The sequence below is a fragment of the Pelophylax lessonae genome, assembly GCF_965119305.1.
Source record: "Pelophylax lessonae genome assembly, chromosome: 1".
NCBI classification, from domain to species: Eukaryota; Metazoa; Chordata; class Amphibia; order Anura; family Ranidae; genus Pelophylax; species Pelophylax lessonae.
In genome coordinates, this window is record NC_138768.1 from 483,801,377 (window position 1) to 483,821,120 (window position 19,744).

Genomic DNA, 19,744 nt, shown 5'->3' on the forward strand with positions numbered 1-19,744 from the left:
CACCTCACCCTAGCATCCCTGCACGGAACAGGGATGGGTCGTTCAGAAAACTCAGGAGCGGTACCTGACTGAACGCTCGATGGCAGGCTGAGAAGCCACTGACCCACAACCTGCGACCAGGGGAGTCAGCCCGAGACGCAGCCCGCATTATCCTCTTCATCCGAAGATCTAACTATTGCTGGTAAAAATAACAGCTAAATAAAGAAAGAGAAAAAACTCAAATAAAATCAAAAAAGAGAGAAGGCTGAGACAAAATGCCCCAGCATAGAGACATCCAGCTACTCCTGACAAGCTAGACATTGAAACTGAAGCAGGAAACAGGAAGCAGGAGGGTATAGACTGAGGGGACCACCCCCTGGGGTGGGGATATGTTAAAAGCTTTAATACTGACATATTCTGTTGCCTAGCTACTCCTACGGAGCAAAGTCTAATACCCCATTGTGACGAATATGAAGATGGCGGCGACTGTCGGAGGACGTAAGAGAAAAAGGAATTTTGCTAAGCCATCAAAAAAAAAAAAAAATGTCTCAAAGAATTACCAGTGGTGGGAGGAGGGAGGGGGAAGAGGAACCCCGAAAAAAAAAAAAAAAAAAAACGCACACAAAAAAAAAAAACAGAAAAAACAGTTCCTTAACTCCCAGGCCCTCCACTCCTCCCGCCTCGTCATTCCATCATCCACATGCTTCTTTTTTTTTCCTTTTTTTTTTCTTTTTCTTGTATCCTTCACCAGGAAAAAAAAGTTTTCATTACAAGGAAAAACAAAAAGGAAAATAGCAAGATTCTTCTTTCCGTTCACTTTATAGTTCCTTTCAAACAAAGCCATTCTTGTACACTCTCCGGAGTATTGAAGAAATATATTTTCCCATCTTCCTCCACCCTCATCCTCGCAGGGTATGCCATGGAGTAGATAATGTGTTCTCTTAATTTTTTTTTTAACTTCAAAAAAGGTAGCTCTCAATTTTTGTAGATCTATTGAAAAATCAGGGGAAAAAAAACACTTGTGCGTTTTCATATTGAATGGTGCCCTTTTGTCTTGCTTTCCGTAGTATAAGATCCCGATCTTTACAATTCAAAAATCGTGCAAGTAAAGGTCTTGCAGGGGCTCCAGGGGCTGGTGGTTTTGCAGGAATTCTATGGGCTCTTTCTACTGCAAATGCTGTGAAAGTATCAGGAAATAGGGTTTTAATCCATGTCTCCACAAAATCTCCAGGGTTCTTCCCCTCAGCCCTCTCCGGTAAGCCCACAAATCTGATATTATTACGTCTTAATCGATTTTCTAAGTCATCAACTTTTTGATTAAGGTAGGTTACTTGCTTTTCAGCTGCTAATATACGATTTGGCACTGGAGTGTAATTATGCTCTAATGAGGATATCCTTTTTTCAGCCTTTGTCATCTGCTCTCTCACAGCCTGAAGATCATGGTGTATTAAACCAATATCCATTCTAATTTCCTCCATTTTACCAGTCAACATAGTATTACTTGCAGTTATAGCAGCCATAAGTTGAGAATGTACCTGTTCAAGTGAGAGTTTTGCTGGTTTCTCCGCCGGCATGTTGCTCTGTGTATTGCTGCTGCTTCCTCCACTCCGTGTGTTTGGTGGGCTCCGACCTATCTCCTGCTTCTCGGTCCGCACAAACTCTTTCAAACGTTCTGTTGCCATAGCAGGACGTTCCTTACTTGTCTCCTTACTAATATTGCCCGGTATGTATCGCAAGCTGCCGCAATACTCACATGGATGTCTGGATCAAGGTGGGTATCAAGGTGCACCGCATGGAGCTCGAGTGGAGGCCTGCAGAGCTTCGATCACATGCAGCCAGCCATCTTGCTGGCTAGCCACGCCCAGGGTGTGGTGACATACGGACGCATACTTCTTAGCCATTGGGTTATGGTGCCCCCAGCAAAAGTAGTACTAGGTAGGGAAAAAAAAAAGCAATTCACCACGCCCACGGGGCTGTCCCTATAGGCATAATCTCACTCACCCTCCCTGCTCAAGCAGTTTCGTTGCAAGCAGTGAAAGATGGGCGTGTGCTGCATCTGTCAATGGACTCAAGGGAAAAGGATTTTAAAGTTAGTTCTTACAAAAATCCAGTTCTCTATCGTCCACTGACCGATGCAGCTCTCATACTTCTTAGCCATTGGGAGGTCCCAAAGCAGCATAGGCATGAGGGGTGGGGAGAACGTAACCAGATCGTAAACAAACTCCAAAGGCTAAACTTAGCCAACTAGGTAACAAAGGAGCTCAACCAGGAGATCACAGATGAAAAAACCCCTAAAAAGAAATAAATGATTCTCTTATGAAACAGCAGCCTGCAAAACCTTGCGGCCAAAGGAAGCATCCGAAGATGCCAACAATCTACCTTTTAGAATTTTGTAAAAATGTGCAAAGATGACCAACTTGCTGCTTTACAAACTTGCACTACTGAGGCCTGATGACGACAAGCCCAAGAGGTACTCCGCGCTCTAGTAGAATGCGCCTTCACAGGGAAAGGAGGAACCTGACCCTTCAGTGAATAAGCCAACAACCACCTGCCTGATCCATCTGGATATGGTCGCAGCAGACGCAGCCAAACCAAAAGTGTCCGATTTTCTAAAAGACTCAGTTACAGTCAGATAAAACCTTATCGCCCTAACCACATCCAGAGAGTGCAAGGCAATCTTCTTGGGATGCTTAAGCTTAAGACATAGGTAAAGTAACACAATAATAAAAATATCAGGCGCTTTGGAACTTTTTTCAGGTAAAAACAATTGGATATGCTTTGATGGAACACTCAGAACTGCTGCTGATCAGCGATAGATTAACTATATGGAAATAGAGGATATGAATAAAGTCAGCGCAATTTCTATTTATTCATCAATGCCAAACTATGTTGTTTGGCGTCCTTAGCCACGCCATCGCCCGTGGCTAAGGACGCCATTGCAACACCGCTTAAAGCAAAGGAACCCATGCTCGAGGCTTATAGCTTGGCAGCCGGAGCGGCGGTACGGGTATTCAAGGCTAGATTCCTAGTGTCAGGCTGACACCATCACTGTGAGTGATCAATTTATTAAATCAGAATAAAATATTACAAAAGTAATTACGCTATTGTGGGCATGCTGTCTTCTTTCCTCCCTCTTACACACCATCCTTGATCCATCCGATGGGAGTATAAGTAGGTGGAAGGTGATTTATATCTGGCTGGTCTCTGTGTTGGATATGCGCTTTTGCTGGTTTATAATGTTACCAGCTCAGCTTCTGGTGAGTCCTATCTAGTAGAATTAGGGGAGCACTGCTGGTGGAAATGGATCACGTGTGGACACTGTGCACACTTATTTGGATCTCAGCACAAATTGCACTTTGTCACTGGAATTTTTTTCTTATTGGACTCTCTTATTATGAACTTTGATTTATAATTCACATGTTTTATTAGATGTTTTATATCTGATACATTCACTTTTTTTTTCCACAGCTGATACATTCACAATTTTCATTGAATTTAACTCAGGTGTAATGACAGTATGAATTACTTTAATGCATTAGCACTTTTTTGATGTATAGGTTTTCAGAGGGCATTTTGGGATCATTATTATACAACGTATGCACTTTTTGCACATTTTATGATACAGCAATAGTATCACGTTTACACATTGAAATGGATGCATTAGCACTTTTTTTGATAATTTTCCAAATAACAGGTGATTTATATGAGCTGTATATTGCACTTGCACTATATATACATATTTGATAGTTAATATATTTTTTGGATAGCACTTCATTTATAGAGTCCCACAGATTATATTAAAAAAACTTAGTTTGGCATTGGTGAATCAACAGAAATTGTGCTGACTTTCTTCATATCCTCTAAGGTAACACAATGTAAGGTAACACAATGTCTTGACATGAAAATTCAACACCACCTTAGGAAGAAAAAACGGATTAGGTCGGAGAACCACTATCTCTGTGAACCACGAAATAAGGCAGACAGGGCAAAGTCGCCAACTCAGACACTCTGAGGGCAGAAGTAATTGCCACTAGAAAGGCAACCTTATTTGATAAAGCAAGCAGATACATCTCCCTAATGCTCTCAAAAGGAGACATTTGAAGAACAGACAGAACCAGATTGAGATCCCACAGAGGCAACGGGGATCTCCGCGGGGGAGCCAGATGGTGCACCCAATTAATAAAAGTGTGAATCAGGGCATTAGTAGCCAATGGACGTTGGAGGTAAATGGCCAAGGCTGACACCTGGGCCTTGATAGTGCCCAAAGTCCACCGCTGCTCAACCCCTTTTTGCAAAAAGGCCAAAACCCTAACTATAGAGAACAAGCGAGGCTGCAGTTGCAGCGATTCCCACCATGAAATGTACGATTTCCACATACGATGATAGATCTTACTAGATGTCAACTTCCTGGCCTTCAAAACTGTAGCAATCACTGAATCAGAAAGACCTCTATCCCTCAACACCTTGCTTTCAACAGCCATGCCATTAAAGCCAGCGACCGCAAAGCAGGATCGACGATCGGTCCCTGGGACAGCAGATACTCCTGAAGAGGAAGTCCCCATGGAGAATCTACGACCATTTTTACGAGGTCTGTGTACCAAGACTGACGAGGCCAGTCTGGGGCCACCAGAAGGACCGGAAATTCCTTCCACTGCCATCCTGTGACAAAACCTCAGGAGGAGGTTTGAGCGGAGGGAAGGCATAAATCAGCCGATACTGTCTCCAAGAAGCCACTAAAGCGTCTGTGGCGTCGGCCAGAGGATCCCAAAACCTGGCCACAAACTTCTGGACTTTCTGTTGAGGTGAGACGCAAACAGACCTACCTCCGGAGTGCCCCACCGGGCACACAGGAGACTAAACACCTCCGAATGAAGGGACCATTCCCCTTGATCCAGCACCTGACGACTCGGGTAATTCGCTTGCCAATTCTCCACACCCGAAACGTGGACTGCGGAAAGAGCCGAAACATTGTCTTCTGCCCATACCAGAATCTCAGCCACATCTCTGGCTGCCAGGACACTCTTTGTGCCCCCTTGATAAATGATGTAAGCCACAGCCGTGGCATTGTCCAATTGTATCCGAACCGGAGAACCGCATAGCCGACTCATCCAGTGGAAAAGGCAAAGCTTGATCGCTCTGAGCTCCAGAATATTTATCGGCAAGGAAGACTCCTCTGCCGACCAAGTCCCCTGGGCACAGAGCTTCCCTAGCACTCCACCAAAGCCTGACAGGCTGGTATCCATGGTGACCACCATCCAGAACAGCGGCAGGAAGGACTTGCCGACACCAAACTGGCGACTGGATACACCAGGAAAGAGCCAACCTCGTGAAATGGCTTAAACGTATCTTCTGGTCCAACGACAGTGGATCCCTGTTGGCAGAATCTTTTTGCAGAGGCCTCGAGTGAGACTGAGCAAACGGGACCCCCTCAAATGTCGATACCATCAGACCCAGGGCTCATGCAAGTCCATGGTGAGGACCGATCAGCTTCCAACAGCAACCTGATCGCCCCCACAACTTCTTAAGTTTTTCCAATGGAAGAAAGACCTTCGCCAAGGCGGAGTCTAGAGTCAGCCCCAGATAAGTCACCCGTATGGAAGGCGTCAGAGCAGATTCTTTTTTAAATTGATCATCCACCTGAATTCCTGAAGGGTCTGAACCGCAATTGAGAGGTCACCACACAGATCCGAGTGAGAATCTGCCAGTTAACAGGAGATCGTCCAGATACCCCAAGATCGCAATCCCTCTCTGATGTAACAAGGCCAACACCGTGGCCAGGACCTTGGTAAAAACTCTGGGAGCGGAGGCGTGACCAAAGGGTAACACCACAAACTAAAAACGCTCCTCTGCTACCGCAAAGCGGAGGATTCGCTGGTGTCCCTCAAAGATGGGGACATGCAAATACGCATCTTTGATATCGCTGGAGGCCAGAAAATCCCCAACTCAAAGATGCCACCACCGACTGAATGGACTCAATTTGAAACTTCTGCACCCGCACAAATCGGTTCAGAGCCTTGAGATCAAGGATTGGACGCACCTTGCCCTCCTTTCTGGGCACCGTGAACAGGTTTGAAAAGAAAACTAGAACGCGTTCCTGCGGAGGAACCGACACAATCACTCCTTTAGCAAGGAAATCCTGCACAGCCTCGGAGATCCTTCAAACAATCCGGAGACCGGCAAAGATTTGACTGAAAGAACCCTTCCGCCAGCCGGGACTGAAATTTGATCTTGTACCTGGAACAATACAGTTTGTGAACCAACTTGTCGTGAATGAAGGAAATCCAAGTGCAGACATCCCCCCCCCACCCCAGAAATGGATGAGGGTGCCCCTTCATGCTGAAGAGGACTTGTCCACAGAACCGGACTGACTGCTCTTGGGCTTGCCCCGGGGCTTCTTAGTCCCTCCAGATGCTCTGAACGGCTTACCTTTTTCTTGCGCTCCGGAGGCACAAAAATAAAACGCCGGCGAAGGAAGGTCCCCGCTTATTACGGGATGCTTTACCTTTGGAGGATTGAGGAAGAAGAGTACTCTTCCCACCAGCCAGACCCTTGATCAACACATCCAGCAAGTTGCCAAATCGCTCTCCCAGAAACAAAAGATCTGTTAAGGCCTTCTTGGAAGCCTGGTCAGCCGACCAGCTTTTCAGCCACACCATGCGTCTCAAGGGAATCCCCACAGCCGACACTCTGGAGACCAGGGGAGCTGCATCCAAGAATGCATCACACAGGAACACCAGGGTCTGGGCCATCTGGTCTATAAGTTCGATCAGCTCTGGGGGAATTGTGTCAGGATCCAAGTTCCCCTTCAGAACCTTAACCCATTCTGTAATTGTATGTGACACCAAAACAGCCACAAAAAATGGATTTTTGTAAAATCTTACCGTAAAATCCTTTTCTCTTAAGCTCATTGACAGACGCAGTCTTCTTGATTATCAAATTGGGTTATACTGCCCTCTACAGGAGTAGGACACTAGGCAGAAGGCCAAACGTTCTGGCCACACCTTAGGGGCAGTCCCAGAGGGTATATCCTCTCTCTGCTACAGGAAGTCAGTTATGTCACAAAGCAGTGTTCGAGAATTTAACCCAACCCAACTCAAAAACAGAGGGGGGGGGGGGGGTACTGCGTCTGTCAATGAGCTTAAGAGAAAAGGATTTTACGGTAAGATTTTACAAAAATCCATTTTTCTCTGTCGCTCATTGACAGACTCCGTCTTCTTGATTAATATCAAATTGGGACGTCCCAAAGCAGTGCCACAAATGAGGGGTGGGATAACAGAAATCAAAATTTAAATCCAGAAGGCCCAACCGGTGCCGACTAGAAGTTTTAAAGGCTCATCAAACCAAACTCACTGAAAACCCAACAGAAAAAAACCCTCGAGGTAGACCAACGGTCTCCTCAAATTGCGGCCTGCAAAACCTTGCGTCCAAAAGAGGCATCCGCCGATGCCATCACATCAACTTTATAAAATTTTGTAAAGGTATGAACCGACGACCAGGTAGCCGCCTTGCAAACCTGGACCACTGATGCCTGATGGCGGAAGGCCCAGGAAGCACTAAGCGCCCGAGTGGAGTGCGCATTAACAGGGAACAGAGGATTCCGACCCTTAATCTAGACAGAAAAAACTGACTTCCTGTAGCAGAGAGAGAGAGAGAGGATATACCCTCTGGAACTGCCCCTAAGGTGTGGCCAGAACGTTTTCCTTCTGCCTAGTGTCCTACTCCTGTAGAGGGCAGTATAACCCAATTTGATATTAATCAAGAAGACTGCGTCTGTCAATGAGCGACAGAGAAAACCAGTTTCAAGATAGAACCCGCAAATACATAAAGATGGCAGGAAAGGGATTCCACCCACCTGTCCACCGGATCTGTAAAAAAAATGGGTAATCTTCCACAGGCACTATAGTAGATTTGTTAAACCTGGAAACAGGATGATAAACCTTAGGCGGTACCGTCCAATGGTTGGAAACCATCTCAGTAAAAGGGATAACACAGTTTAAAGCGCTTAGGCACTACTAGCACATGCTTGATGTGCCGCCATTAGTCATTACCAATATCAAAAAAATTCTCAGGACAAGGAAAACCTTGCTCGATCTAGATTATCCAGTGTGAAACCTCAGGTGGCATTGCTTGCAGATCACCAGGAGGATCCCCCTGAACACTAACTAGCAAGTGAGTAAAGATAAATAAAACTAAATATTCTGAAAAGAATAAAAAAAAAAAAAAAAAAACAGAGCGAAGTCCCAGCAGGAAACCTAGGTCCTACTCCTTTACTAGGCAGAAAAATGGTTTTGCTGGAGCAGGGTGTGTGGAGTTATGCCTATAGGGACAGCCCTGTGGGCTTGGCGAATTGTTTTTTTTCCTGCCTATTAAAACTCCTGCAGGGGGCAGCATAACCCAATGGCTAAGTAGTATGAGAGCTGCGTCTGTCAATGGACGATAGAAAAATTATTTTTTTTCCCCAAACTTGTCGCTCTGATTTTGTTTATAGTGCAAAAACTAAAAACCCCAGATGCGATCAAATACCACCAAAAGAAAGCTTAATTTGTGGAGGAAAAAAGGACATTGATTTTATTAGGGTACAGCGGCGTACGACTGCACAATTGTCAGTCAAACATAGTGCCGAATCGCAAAAAATGGCCTGGTCATTAAGGGGGTAAAACCTTCCAGGGCTGAAGTGGTTAAAAACTTGCTTAAACAGGTGACCCGGGAAGATTCAGGAATGAACTAAGTTTGGGGAGAAGAGAAGAGTAGGGGGGAGGTCAGGTGAGCAACGAGTGGTGCATTAACAAAGGCATTTGGCACAATATTACAGAAACACATACATTGTACATTATCTAATACTGCAATAGAGTGGATTACAGGGTTTTACAACCACTAGGGCTTATTTTTGGGGTAGGGCTTATATTGCAGTCCTCCCTGATAATCACGCTAGGTCTTATTTTTGGGAAAACATAGTCATACCTGTTGGGTAAATATTGTGTTAAAAAAAAAAAAAAAAAAAATAGCAATAACACCTTACCTATAATTATTGTATTCCCGCTCTTTAAGCTGGTCAATGTGTCTTCTTTTTAGCAACAACTTTTGTTTTTCTACAATCAGAAGTGGCCGACAAATCCTTCCTGCATCTGTGTAGATTCTGATTTCTCTTTCCCTTATATCCCTGATCATTGAGACCTAGAAAGTTTGAAGTTACAAGATGACAAGCAGTTAACAGATGTTTTGGGGAAAAAATACTGAAGGAACAACAAAACTTGATGAGGTGCATGGGAAATGTGGGTCAAGTTTTAAGGAACCCTAGGCTGACACACCTTTTCTCAAGCACACTCACTGGATTGCATGTATGTATAAATGACTGTTCCATGAACATTACATGTTTACTATGGTTAAATAAATTCTACAAAAAATATACATGCAATTATGACTATACTGAACACAAGCTTAAAGATGTGGGAGCAAGGAAATTAGCTTATGGTATACAAAAGTTTGACCATCTTAAAACTAGCAATGTATGCCACTTCTGAAATAGCTTAATATTCTGTAAAATAAGTGGCTTTGGCCTCCAAACAATTCGCCACACACAGATTAGAATTGGTCAAGTGTAATATCATAGAGAAGGACAGACTATAAAATGATGTGGCTAAGCAGCATAGAAGCCAAAGAGAAAGTTTATAGATCACTAGAAAAAGTAAACAGAGTAAAGGGTAATCATAGCAGACGTAGAGAGAAGAGACTGCTTACCAAAGATGATAATTAAAGGCAAAGAGAAGACGCTAGCTAGAGCGAATCATGTGGTTGACACTCTTAGGGCTAATGCACACTACATCTCAAAGCTGCTGCTCCTACAGGCTTTTGAGCTCTCATTTTTTCTGGCTGGAAACTCCCCTCCATGTTAGTCAACGTGCATACTAGGATTTTTTCAGGAGGTTACAAGCATGAAGTTAGAGGCAAAAAAAAAAAATATATATATATATATATATATATATATATATATATATATATATACACACACATATATACAAAGTGCATTGAAAAAGTATTCATACCCCTTGAAATTTTCCCCTTTTTGTGTTAAAATCAAAAAATTAAATGTATTTTATGTGATAGACCAACACAAAGTGGCACATAATTGTAAAGCGTAAGGATAAACCATAAATGGTCTTCAAATTTTTTTTACAAATAAATATGTGGAAAGTGTGGTGTGCATTTGTATTCAGCCACCCCCCCGAGTCAATACTTTGTAGAACCACCTTTTGCTGCAATTACAGCTGCAAGTCTTTTTGGGTATGTCTCTACCAGCTTTGCACATCTAGAGAGTGACATTTTTGCCCATTCTACTTTGCAAAATAGCTCAAGCTCTGTCAGATTGGACGGAGAGCATCTGTGAACAGCAATTTTCAAGTCTTGCCACAGATTCTCAGTTGTATTTGGGTTTGAACTTTGACTGGGCCATTCTAACACATGCATATGCTTTGATCTAAACCATTCCATTGTAGCTCTGGCTGTATGTTTAGGGTCAATGTCCTGCTGGAAGGTGAATCTCTTCCCCCGTCTCAAGTCTTTTAAAGATTCTAACAGGTTTTATTCTGAAAATGCCCTGTATTTGGCTCCATCCATTTTCTCATCAACTCTGACCAGCTTCCCTGTCCCGGCTGAAGAAAAGCATCCCCACAGCATTATGTTGTCATCAGCATGTTTCACGGTGGGGATGGTGTTTTCAGGGTCATGTGCAGTCTTAGTTTTCTGCCCCTAATAGCGTTTTGCTTTTAGGCCAAAAAACTGAATTTTTGTAAAATCTTACCTGTAAAATTCCTTTCTCTGAGTCCTCCGACAGTCGCCGCCTCTTCATATTCGTCACTATTGGGGTTATTGACCTTTTCTCCGTAGGAGTAGCTAGGCAACAGAATATGTTAATATCAAAGCTTTTAGCATATCCCACCCCCAGGGGGTGGTCCCCTCAGTCAATACCCTCCTGCTTCCTGCATTTCCGACTCAGTTTCAGTAGCATAGCAGTAGAGCACATAAACAAACCCCAAAGAGGGGCGGGGGCGGCGACTGTCGGAGGACTCAGAGAAAGGAATTTTACAGGTAAGATTTTACAAAAATTCAGTTTTCTCTTACGTCCTCCGACAGTCGCCGCCTCTTCATATTCGTCACTATTGGGGACGTCCCAAAGCAGTGTGACATGAGGGGTGGGAAAAAACGCAGCCGCGCCTAAGGCAACGCAGAACCCACATCAGAGAAAGGAACCTTACATAGGTAAGAAAAGCAACTGGGCAACATGAAAAAAAACTTGCTCAACAGGAGCAACCACCCAGGAAAACAAATAACCTAGGGATAAAAAACATCCCAACAGCCAAGGACCCAAAAACGAGGGACCCTAAGGCACTGCCGCACTAAGAACCTTGCGGCCAAAGGAAGCATCTGCCGATGCCTGAACATCCAATTTGTAGAATTTTGAGAAGGTGTGAACGGACGACCAAGTCGCCGCCTTACACACCTGGGCCACAGAAGCCCGATGATGACAGGCCCAATACGTACTCAGAGATCTGGTAGAGTGCGCCTTCACAGGCATGGGGGGAAATTTTCCCTTCAAAGCATAGGCCTGTTCAATGGCCTGTATGATCCATTTGGCGATGGTAGAAGCCGACACCGCCATGCCCTTCCGAGGTCCCTCTGGAAGGACAAATAGAGAATCCGTCTTGCGAAAGGATTTAGTCGATGACAGGTAAACCCTGATCGCCCAAACAACATCCAAGGAATGCAAAGCCACCTCCTTCGGATGTTTAGGCTTCGCGCAAAGTGAAGGCAAGACAATGTCCTCATTGAGGTGAAATTCCGAAATCCTTTTCGGAAGAAAAGACGGGTTAGGTCGTAAGACCACCTTATCCAAGTGAATCACCAAATACGGAGATCTGCAGGACAAAGCTGCCAGCTCCGACACTCTGCGAGCCGAAGTGATCGCCACCAAAAAGGCGACCTTCTTGGACAACAGACAAGAGATGTCCCTGATCTTTTCAAAAGGAGCATTTTGCAACAAGGTTCAAGTCCCATGGAGGCAAAGGCTCCCTCCTAGGAGGGACCAAATGTCGCACCCCTTGAACAAAGGTGCTAACCAAGGAATTAGACGCCACAGGGCGTTGAAAGAGAACGGCCAGCGCAGAAATCTGACCCTTGATCGTGGCCAACGCCAAACGTTGGTCCACGCCCGTTTGAAGGAAAGCCAACACTCTTGATACCGAGTATGAGCGAGGGGAATACCCCCCTGGACTCACACCAGGCAAAATACGCCTTCCAAGTATGGTAGTAAACCTTCCCTGAAGAGGACTTCCTAGCCTTGATCAAAGTGTGAATGACCTCAGGGGAGAGACCCCTATCCTTCAGGACCTCGCTTTCAACAGCATGGCCGTCAAAGTCAGCGACTGTAAAGCAGGATGGAATATCGCGCCTTGAGACAGGAGATCTTCTCGAAGAGGCAGACGCCACGGAGCGTCGACCGCCAGATTCACAAGATCTGCGTACCAAGACCGGCGAGGCCAGTCTGGCGCCACCAGAATTACCGAGCGTGATTCCGAGGCTAACCTGCGAAGGAACCTGGATAGCAGCTGAATCGGTGGAAAGGCATACATCAGACGATACTGATGCCAGGGCGCCACTAATGCGTCCGACGCGTCAGCCCGAGGATCGCGTGTCCTTGCCACGAACCTTTCCACCTTGTTGTTTAGACGAGACGCGAACAGGTCCACATCCAGTGAACCCCACTTCGCGCACAACATCTGGAAGACATCCGGGTGAAGGGACCATTCTCCCTAGTCCAGGGTCTGGCGACTCAGATAATCCGCCTGCCAGTTCTCCACCCCCGGAAAGTGAACCGCCGTTATCGCCGGGACGTGTGTCTGGGCCCAAGACAGAATGTCGGCCACCTCCCGAGCCGCTCGGGCACTCCTGGTGCCCCCTTGGTGGTTGATGTAGGCCACCGCTGTGTCATTGTCTGTCTGCACCCGAACCGGACGGCCCTGAAGTCTGTCCGTCCAACGCCGAAGGCAGAGATTTATCGCTCGAAATTCCAGAATGTTGATCGGAAGGGAGGATTCCTCCTCCGACCAAGTTCCCTGGGCGGCCAGAACGCCCAGAACACCACCCCACCCCGACAGGCTGGCATCCGTGGTGATCACCGTCCACGAGAAAGGGCGAAAAGACTTGCCCCCCGACACCGTCTGGGACAGGAGCCACCACAGAAGATCCCTTCTGGTGCGATGGCTCAAAGAAATCTGGAGATCCAGAGATTGCATTCGCCCGTCCCACCTGGTCAGAATCTCCGCTTGGAGACCCCGCGTGTGAAACTGGGCGAAGGGAATCGCCTCAAAAGCCGAGACCATCAATCCCAGACACCTCATACATGTCCGGAGGGACGAGCACTGAACGTTCCTGAGGGACTTGACTTTGCCCTGAAGCGTCCTGAGCTTGTCTTCCGGCAGGAAGACCTTCGCCTGAACAGAGTCCAGGACCATTCCCAGGTAGTGAAGACGAACCGACGGACACAGCGTCGACTTTGGAAAATTTATCGTCCAACCAAACTCCTGTAGAGTCTGCATCGTGACGGACAGGTCGTTCACCAGACCCTGACTGGTCGCAGACCGAACCAGAATGTCGTCCAGATACCCCAGAACAGAAATGCCCTGAGCTCTTAAGGCCAGAACCAGCGCAGGCACCTTGGTGAACACCCGCGGAGCCGAATCGAGACCAAAGGGTAACGCCACGAACTGGTAGTGATCCTCCGCAATGGCGAATCGAAGGTACCTCTGGTGACCCTCGAAAATGGGGATGTGAAGATACGCATCCTTCAGATCAATGGATGCCATGAATTCTCCCGGAACCAAGGATTCCATGCGGAACTTGCGAACCCGCACAAAGCGGTTCAGAGCTTTCAAGTCCAGAATCGGACGTACCTTGCCCTCCTTTCTGGGCACTGTGAACAGATTGGAATAGAACCCCCGGAATCTGTCCCGATGAGGCACCGGAACCACCACTCCCTGGGCCCGCAAGTCCCACACCGCCAGGTGCAGATCCTGCAAGCGCTCCGGAGACAGCTGAAGATTTGAAGGAAAAAATCTGCTCGCCGGCCGAGAGAGAAACTCGATCTTGTAGCCAGATCGAACGATTTCCTGAACCCACCTGTCCCGAACCCGGGCCAGCCAGGGTTGAAGAAAACCGAGCAAACGTCCCCCCACCCCAGAACTGGGTGAGGGCGCCCCTTCAGCCCGCATTGTTATGGGCAGCGGACCCGGACTGGCCGGACTTCTGCTTACCAGTCCACGGCTTCTTCTGGGAGCCTTGGCCTTTGAAGGGTTTGCCCTTATAGTACGACCGAAAGGCACGAAAGGACCCCTGAGAGGGTCTAAACGAGGTAGTCTTCTTACCACGAACAACTTTAGACTTGTGAGTCTGGGGTAAGAGCGTGCTCTTACCCCCGGTAAATTCCCTTTATCAGAGTATCCAAAGATTCGCCAAAAGGCGAGATCCCGCATAGGGTAAATTAGCTAAAGTCTTGCGAGAAGCTTGGTCAACAGACCAACATTTTAGCCATATCAGACGACGTGTCAACACCGCCACACTGTGGACGCGCGCAGTCAAAGGGACTAAATCCAAGTCCGCATCACACAAATACAGGACACCCTGATGGATTTGATCCACCATAGCCAATGTTGCCGGCGGGGCAGAGTCTGCCACCAGGATGCGCCTGAGCACCTGCGTCCAATCCGCGACAGCCTGGGCTGCCATAAGGGAAGCAAAAATAGGTTTCAGCATGGAACCAGCAACCATATAAGTATGACGGGCAAGAGATTCTAATCTCCTGTCCGTGGGGTCCCGGAACACCGGGGTATCCTCCGCCGGAATCGCAGTAGACTTATTCAAAACAGCCACCGCGTGATCCACCGGAGGCGGCACACACCAACGCTCATCAGTAGCGGGCGTAAAAGGATAACGCAGCTTGAACCTACTCGGCACAGCAAAAGGCTTTTTTAAATTGCGCCATTGTTCATCAACAGCGCGCTGAAACTCCGCAGAGCAAGGAAAAACCTGCGATGTTCTGCGATGTTTTGCGTTTCCTCAGCGTCCCATAAGAGGACAGTAAAGGAGGAGGACATGGTTCATCCTGCAAATGCAGCGTTTGCTTGATAGAAGCAACCAACTTATCCATGAGTGCAAGCTCTTCAGATGAGCCAGGGGGGGAATTATCAACCCCTTCTACCTCAGCCTCCCCCTCAGACCCCACAAGGTCTAGAGATGAGCGAGACCCTGAGAAGGGCACTCCAGCCATAGCAGCCCCATCGCCCTCTGAATCAGAGGAAATCGACACTCTGGGCCGTTTTGTGGATCGATCAGCCACTAGCATCTGCACCTGAGCAGCTAGGTTTGCCACAATAGTAGCCAAATCAGCCCCCTCGGGGGAAGCAGCAGCCCCTTGGCCCCCCACCAAGGTGGGAGGAAACTTGCTTTCCTGAGAATCCATGCCCCAGCAGTTTTAGAAAAAAAGGAGTACTGCCCCTTTAAGAACGCGGTGAGCGTAGCCCACCGCACCCACTGAATACACTGACCCCCACAGGGATAAGAATACTAGGCAAGGAATACAGGAATACGTAAAGGTAAAACCTGGAGAGATCACACAGGCTGCTGCACCGATCGCTGTCCCAGAGCAAAAGGAAATGATGCAATGACTGACCGCCCCTGTAAAGCCTATGCAAGGCTACACAAACATGGCCGCTGACTGAAGACTTCATATGGCAAATAAACAGCGCCGACATGTGGCCTGATCGATCGCCGCCAAAATGGCGGCGTTTGGCGCCAAAACGCCGCGCCTACCACACAGGACCGGCCATGTCATACTGCCGCAAAAAAATGGCGGATCGCCGCACATGCATGTACAAAACCAGGCCGCTCAATGTAAGCATACAGCAGAGCAGGAGAGCCCCCCTCGCAGCCCACACACAGGCAGGAATTCCACACAGGAACTGACAGGGAGCTCAGCAGCCACACAGACATGCAGGGTCACACAGTCCCAGACTGACACCCAACAGACAGGTCCCCACATAGAGATACACTTACCAGTCCGGATGGCGTGGGGAGCCTGCTCCAGCGACCAAACCGCTGTACTGAGACAGGGAGTGTCGCAACCGTGACGCAAAGGAACAGCGGTGCGAAACCGCATGGCGTCCAGTGAGGTAGCCACCTCACCGATAGCATCCCTGCAGCGAACAGGGATGGGTCGTTCATATATGCCAGGGAAACCTGAGCTGAACGCTCGATGGCAGGCTGGGAAGCCACTGGCCCTGAACCCCGGGTAACCAGGGAGGCCAGCCCGAGACCAAGCTACGCACGATTATCTTCATCCGAAGAAACTAACTAATGCTGAAAAATAACAGCCAAGTAAAGAAAGAGAAAACACTCAAAATAAAATCAAAAAAGGAATAAAGGCTGAGACTGAAAACCCCAGCACAGGATAAGCCTGCTAACTCCTAAGCTAGGCAATAGAAACTGAGTCAGGAATGCAGGAAGCAGGAGGGTATTGACTGAGGGGACCACCCCCTGGGGGTGGGATATGCTAAAAGCTTTGATATTAACATATTCTGTTGCCTAGCTACTCCTACGGAGCAAAGGTCAATAACCCCAATAGTGACGAATATGAAGAGGCGGCGACTGTCGGAGGACGTAAGAGAAAGTTAAATTTTGGTCTCATCTGATCAGAGCACCTTCTTCCACATAATTGCTGTGTCCCCCACCTTCCTCCCACATCATTTCTCGCAAAGTTCAAACTGGATTTCTTATGGCTTTCTTTTTGCCACTCTTCCATAAAGGTCAGATTTGGGGAGTGCAAAACTAATAGTTGTCCTGTGGACAGATTCTCCCACCTGAACTGTGAATCTCTGCAGCTCCTCTAGAGTTACCATGGACCTCTTAATTTTGGATGATGGATTGAAAAGTGCTTTGTGAGATGTTCTTTTGTAACCTAACCCTGCTTTAAACTTCTCCACAACTTTATCCCTGATCTGTCTGGTGTGTTCCTTGGCCTTCATGATGCTGTTTGTTCACTAAGGTTCTCTAACAAACCTCTGAGGGCTTCAAAGAAAAGCTATATTTATACAGAGATTAAATTACATACAGGAGGATTCTATTAATTAGGAGACTTCTAAAGGCAATTGGTTCCACTAGATTTTAGTTAGGGGTTTCAGAGTAAAGGGGGCTGAATACAAATGCACGCCACACTTTTCACATATTTGTAAAAAAAAAAAACTTTGAAAACCATTTATCAATTTCCTTCCACTTCACTATTATGTGGCACCTTGTGTTGGTCTACCACATAAAATCCCAATAAAATACATTTACGTTTTTGGTTGTAATATGACAAAATGTGGAAAACTTAAAGGGATGAATACTTTTTTCAAGGCACTGTGTAATGTAATATATATACATACATATATACACATATACATACATATATATATATATATATATATATATATATATATATACGCACACACACACACACACACACACACACACATACATATATACAGTGGGTACGGAAAGTATTCAGACCCCCTTAAATTTTTCACTCTGTTATATTGCAGCCATTTGCTAAAATCATTTAAGTTCATTCTTCTTCCTCATGAATGTACACATAGCACCCCATACTGACAGAAAAACACAGAATTGTTGACATTGTTGCAGATTTATTAAAAAAGAAAAACTGAAATATCACATGGTCCTAAGTATTCAGACCCTTTGCTCAGTATTTAGTAGAAGCCCCCTTTTGATCTAATACAGCCAGGAGTCTTTTTGGGAAAGATGCAACAAGTCTTTCACACCTGGATTTGGGGATCCTCTGCCATTCCTCCATGCAAATCCTCTCCAGTTCTGTCAGGTTGGATGGTAAACGTTGGTGGACAGCCATTTTTAGGTCTCTCCAGAGATGCTCAATTGGGTTTAAGTCAGGGCTCTGGCTGGGCCATTCAAGAACAGTCACGGAGTTGTTGTGAAGCCACTCCTTCGTTATTTTAGCTGTGTGCTTAGGGTCATTGTCTTGTTGGAAGGTAAACCTTCGACCCAGTCTGAGGTACAGAGCACTCTGGAGAAGGTTTTTGTCCAGGATATTCCTGTACTTGGCCGCATTCATCTTTCCCTCGATTGCAACCAGTCGTCCTGTCCCTGCAGCTGAAAAACACCCCCACAGCATGATGCTGCCACCACCATGCTTCACTGTTGGGACTGTATTGGACAGGTGATGAGCAGTGCCTGGTTTTCTCCACACATGCCGCTTAGAATTAAGGCCAAAAAGTTCTATTTTGGTCTCATCAGACCAGAGAATCTTATTTCTCACCATCTTGGAGTCCTTCAGGTGTTTTTTAGCAAACTCCATGCGGGCTTTCATGTGTCTTACACTGAGGAGAGGCTTCCGTCGGGCCACTCTGCCATAAAGCCCCGACTGGTGGAGGGCTGCAGTGATGGTTGACTTTCTACAACTTTCTCCCATCTCCTGACTGCATCTCTGGAGCTCAGCCACAGTGATCTTTGGGTTCTTCTTTACCTCTCTCACCAAGGCTCTTCTCCCCCGATCGCTGTGTGGCCGGACGGCCAGCTCTAGGAAGGGTTCTGGTTGTCCCAAACGTCTTCCATTTGAGGATTATGGAGGCCACTGTGCTCTTAGGAACCTTAAGTGCAGCAGAAATCTTTTTGTAACCTTGGCCAGATCTGTGCCTTGCCACAATTCTGTCTCTGAGCTCTTCAGGCAGTTCCTTTGACCTCATGATTCTCATTTGCTCTGACATGCATGTCAACAATTCTGTGTTTTTCTGTCAGTATGGGGTGCTATGTGTACATTCATGAGGAAGAATAATGAACTTAAATGATTTTAGCAAATGGCTGCAATATAACAAAGAGTGAAAAATTTAAGGGGGTCTGAATACTTTCCGTACCCACTCTATGTATGTATATATATATATATATATATATATATATATATATATATATATATATATATATATATATATAAATAAATAAATAAAAGAGATGCCTAAGCAACCAAAAACACGAATAATCGTGAAAAAAGAAAAAACCTTGAAAAAGCTAAAAAAAAAAATGGCACAATAAAAACGTGCGTAAGAGCAGAAAAAAGCATTAGCTTCTTCAAGCTTTTAGGCAGAGAAATAAAAGCTCAAATTCTTGTAAAAGCATTTTTTTTTCCCTCTGCAGTGCGCATGTGCCGTTAGGGACTTAGCCTTTCGATTGGATCCACTTCTTTTAATGCTAAATCACATGGAGGATGTAGATGCATAAAGGTACAGTACACTAAGCTTTTCTCTTGAAATCTTGCTGTGATGGAAGTCCAAACCACATCCCACTAAATCTACCTGGCGAAAAGCTATTAGTTCAGTTCTACCTCTCCACAAAATAACATTCTCATGAGCAGGAATTGTCAAAAGAAACTTGAGAAGGCATGGTCTAACAATTTTTGTTTGTCCTTGCCCGTCCATTTCGGTCCTCCTCTTCACTCCTACCTCCAGTCCGGTCCCCTTTCCTCTCCTTTCATTTCCTCTCTCAGTGACACAAAAGAAAATCATGGACAAATCAAATCCCTCAAGGGAGACTAAAAACACCATTAAACGGCAGCCTGTACAACTTTGCGGCCAAAGGAGGCATCTGCAGATGCCAGCACATCCACCTAATAAAACTTTATAAAGGTATGAACAGACAACCAGGCCTGAACCAC

General features: G+C 46.3%; 1 protein-coding gene across 2 annotated transcripts in view; it reads right to left on the bottom strand.

Annotated features, from left to right (window-relative positions):
- Nucleotides 1-19,744, bottom strand: part of POLR2B (RNA polymerase II subunit B) — an 837,536-nt gene that overhangs the window by 370,212 nt on the left and 447,580 nt on the right. For both annotated transcript variants that reach the window (XM_082254374.1, XM_082254373.1), the window contains one exon: nucleotides 8,999-9,153. In XM_082254374.1, coding sequence (XP_082110500.1) covers nucleotides 8,999-9,153 — 155 coding nt within the window. The remainder of the gene's footprint in view (nucleotides 1-8,998; nucleotides 9,154-19,744) is intronic.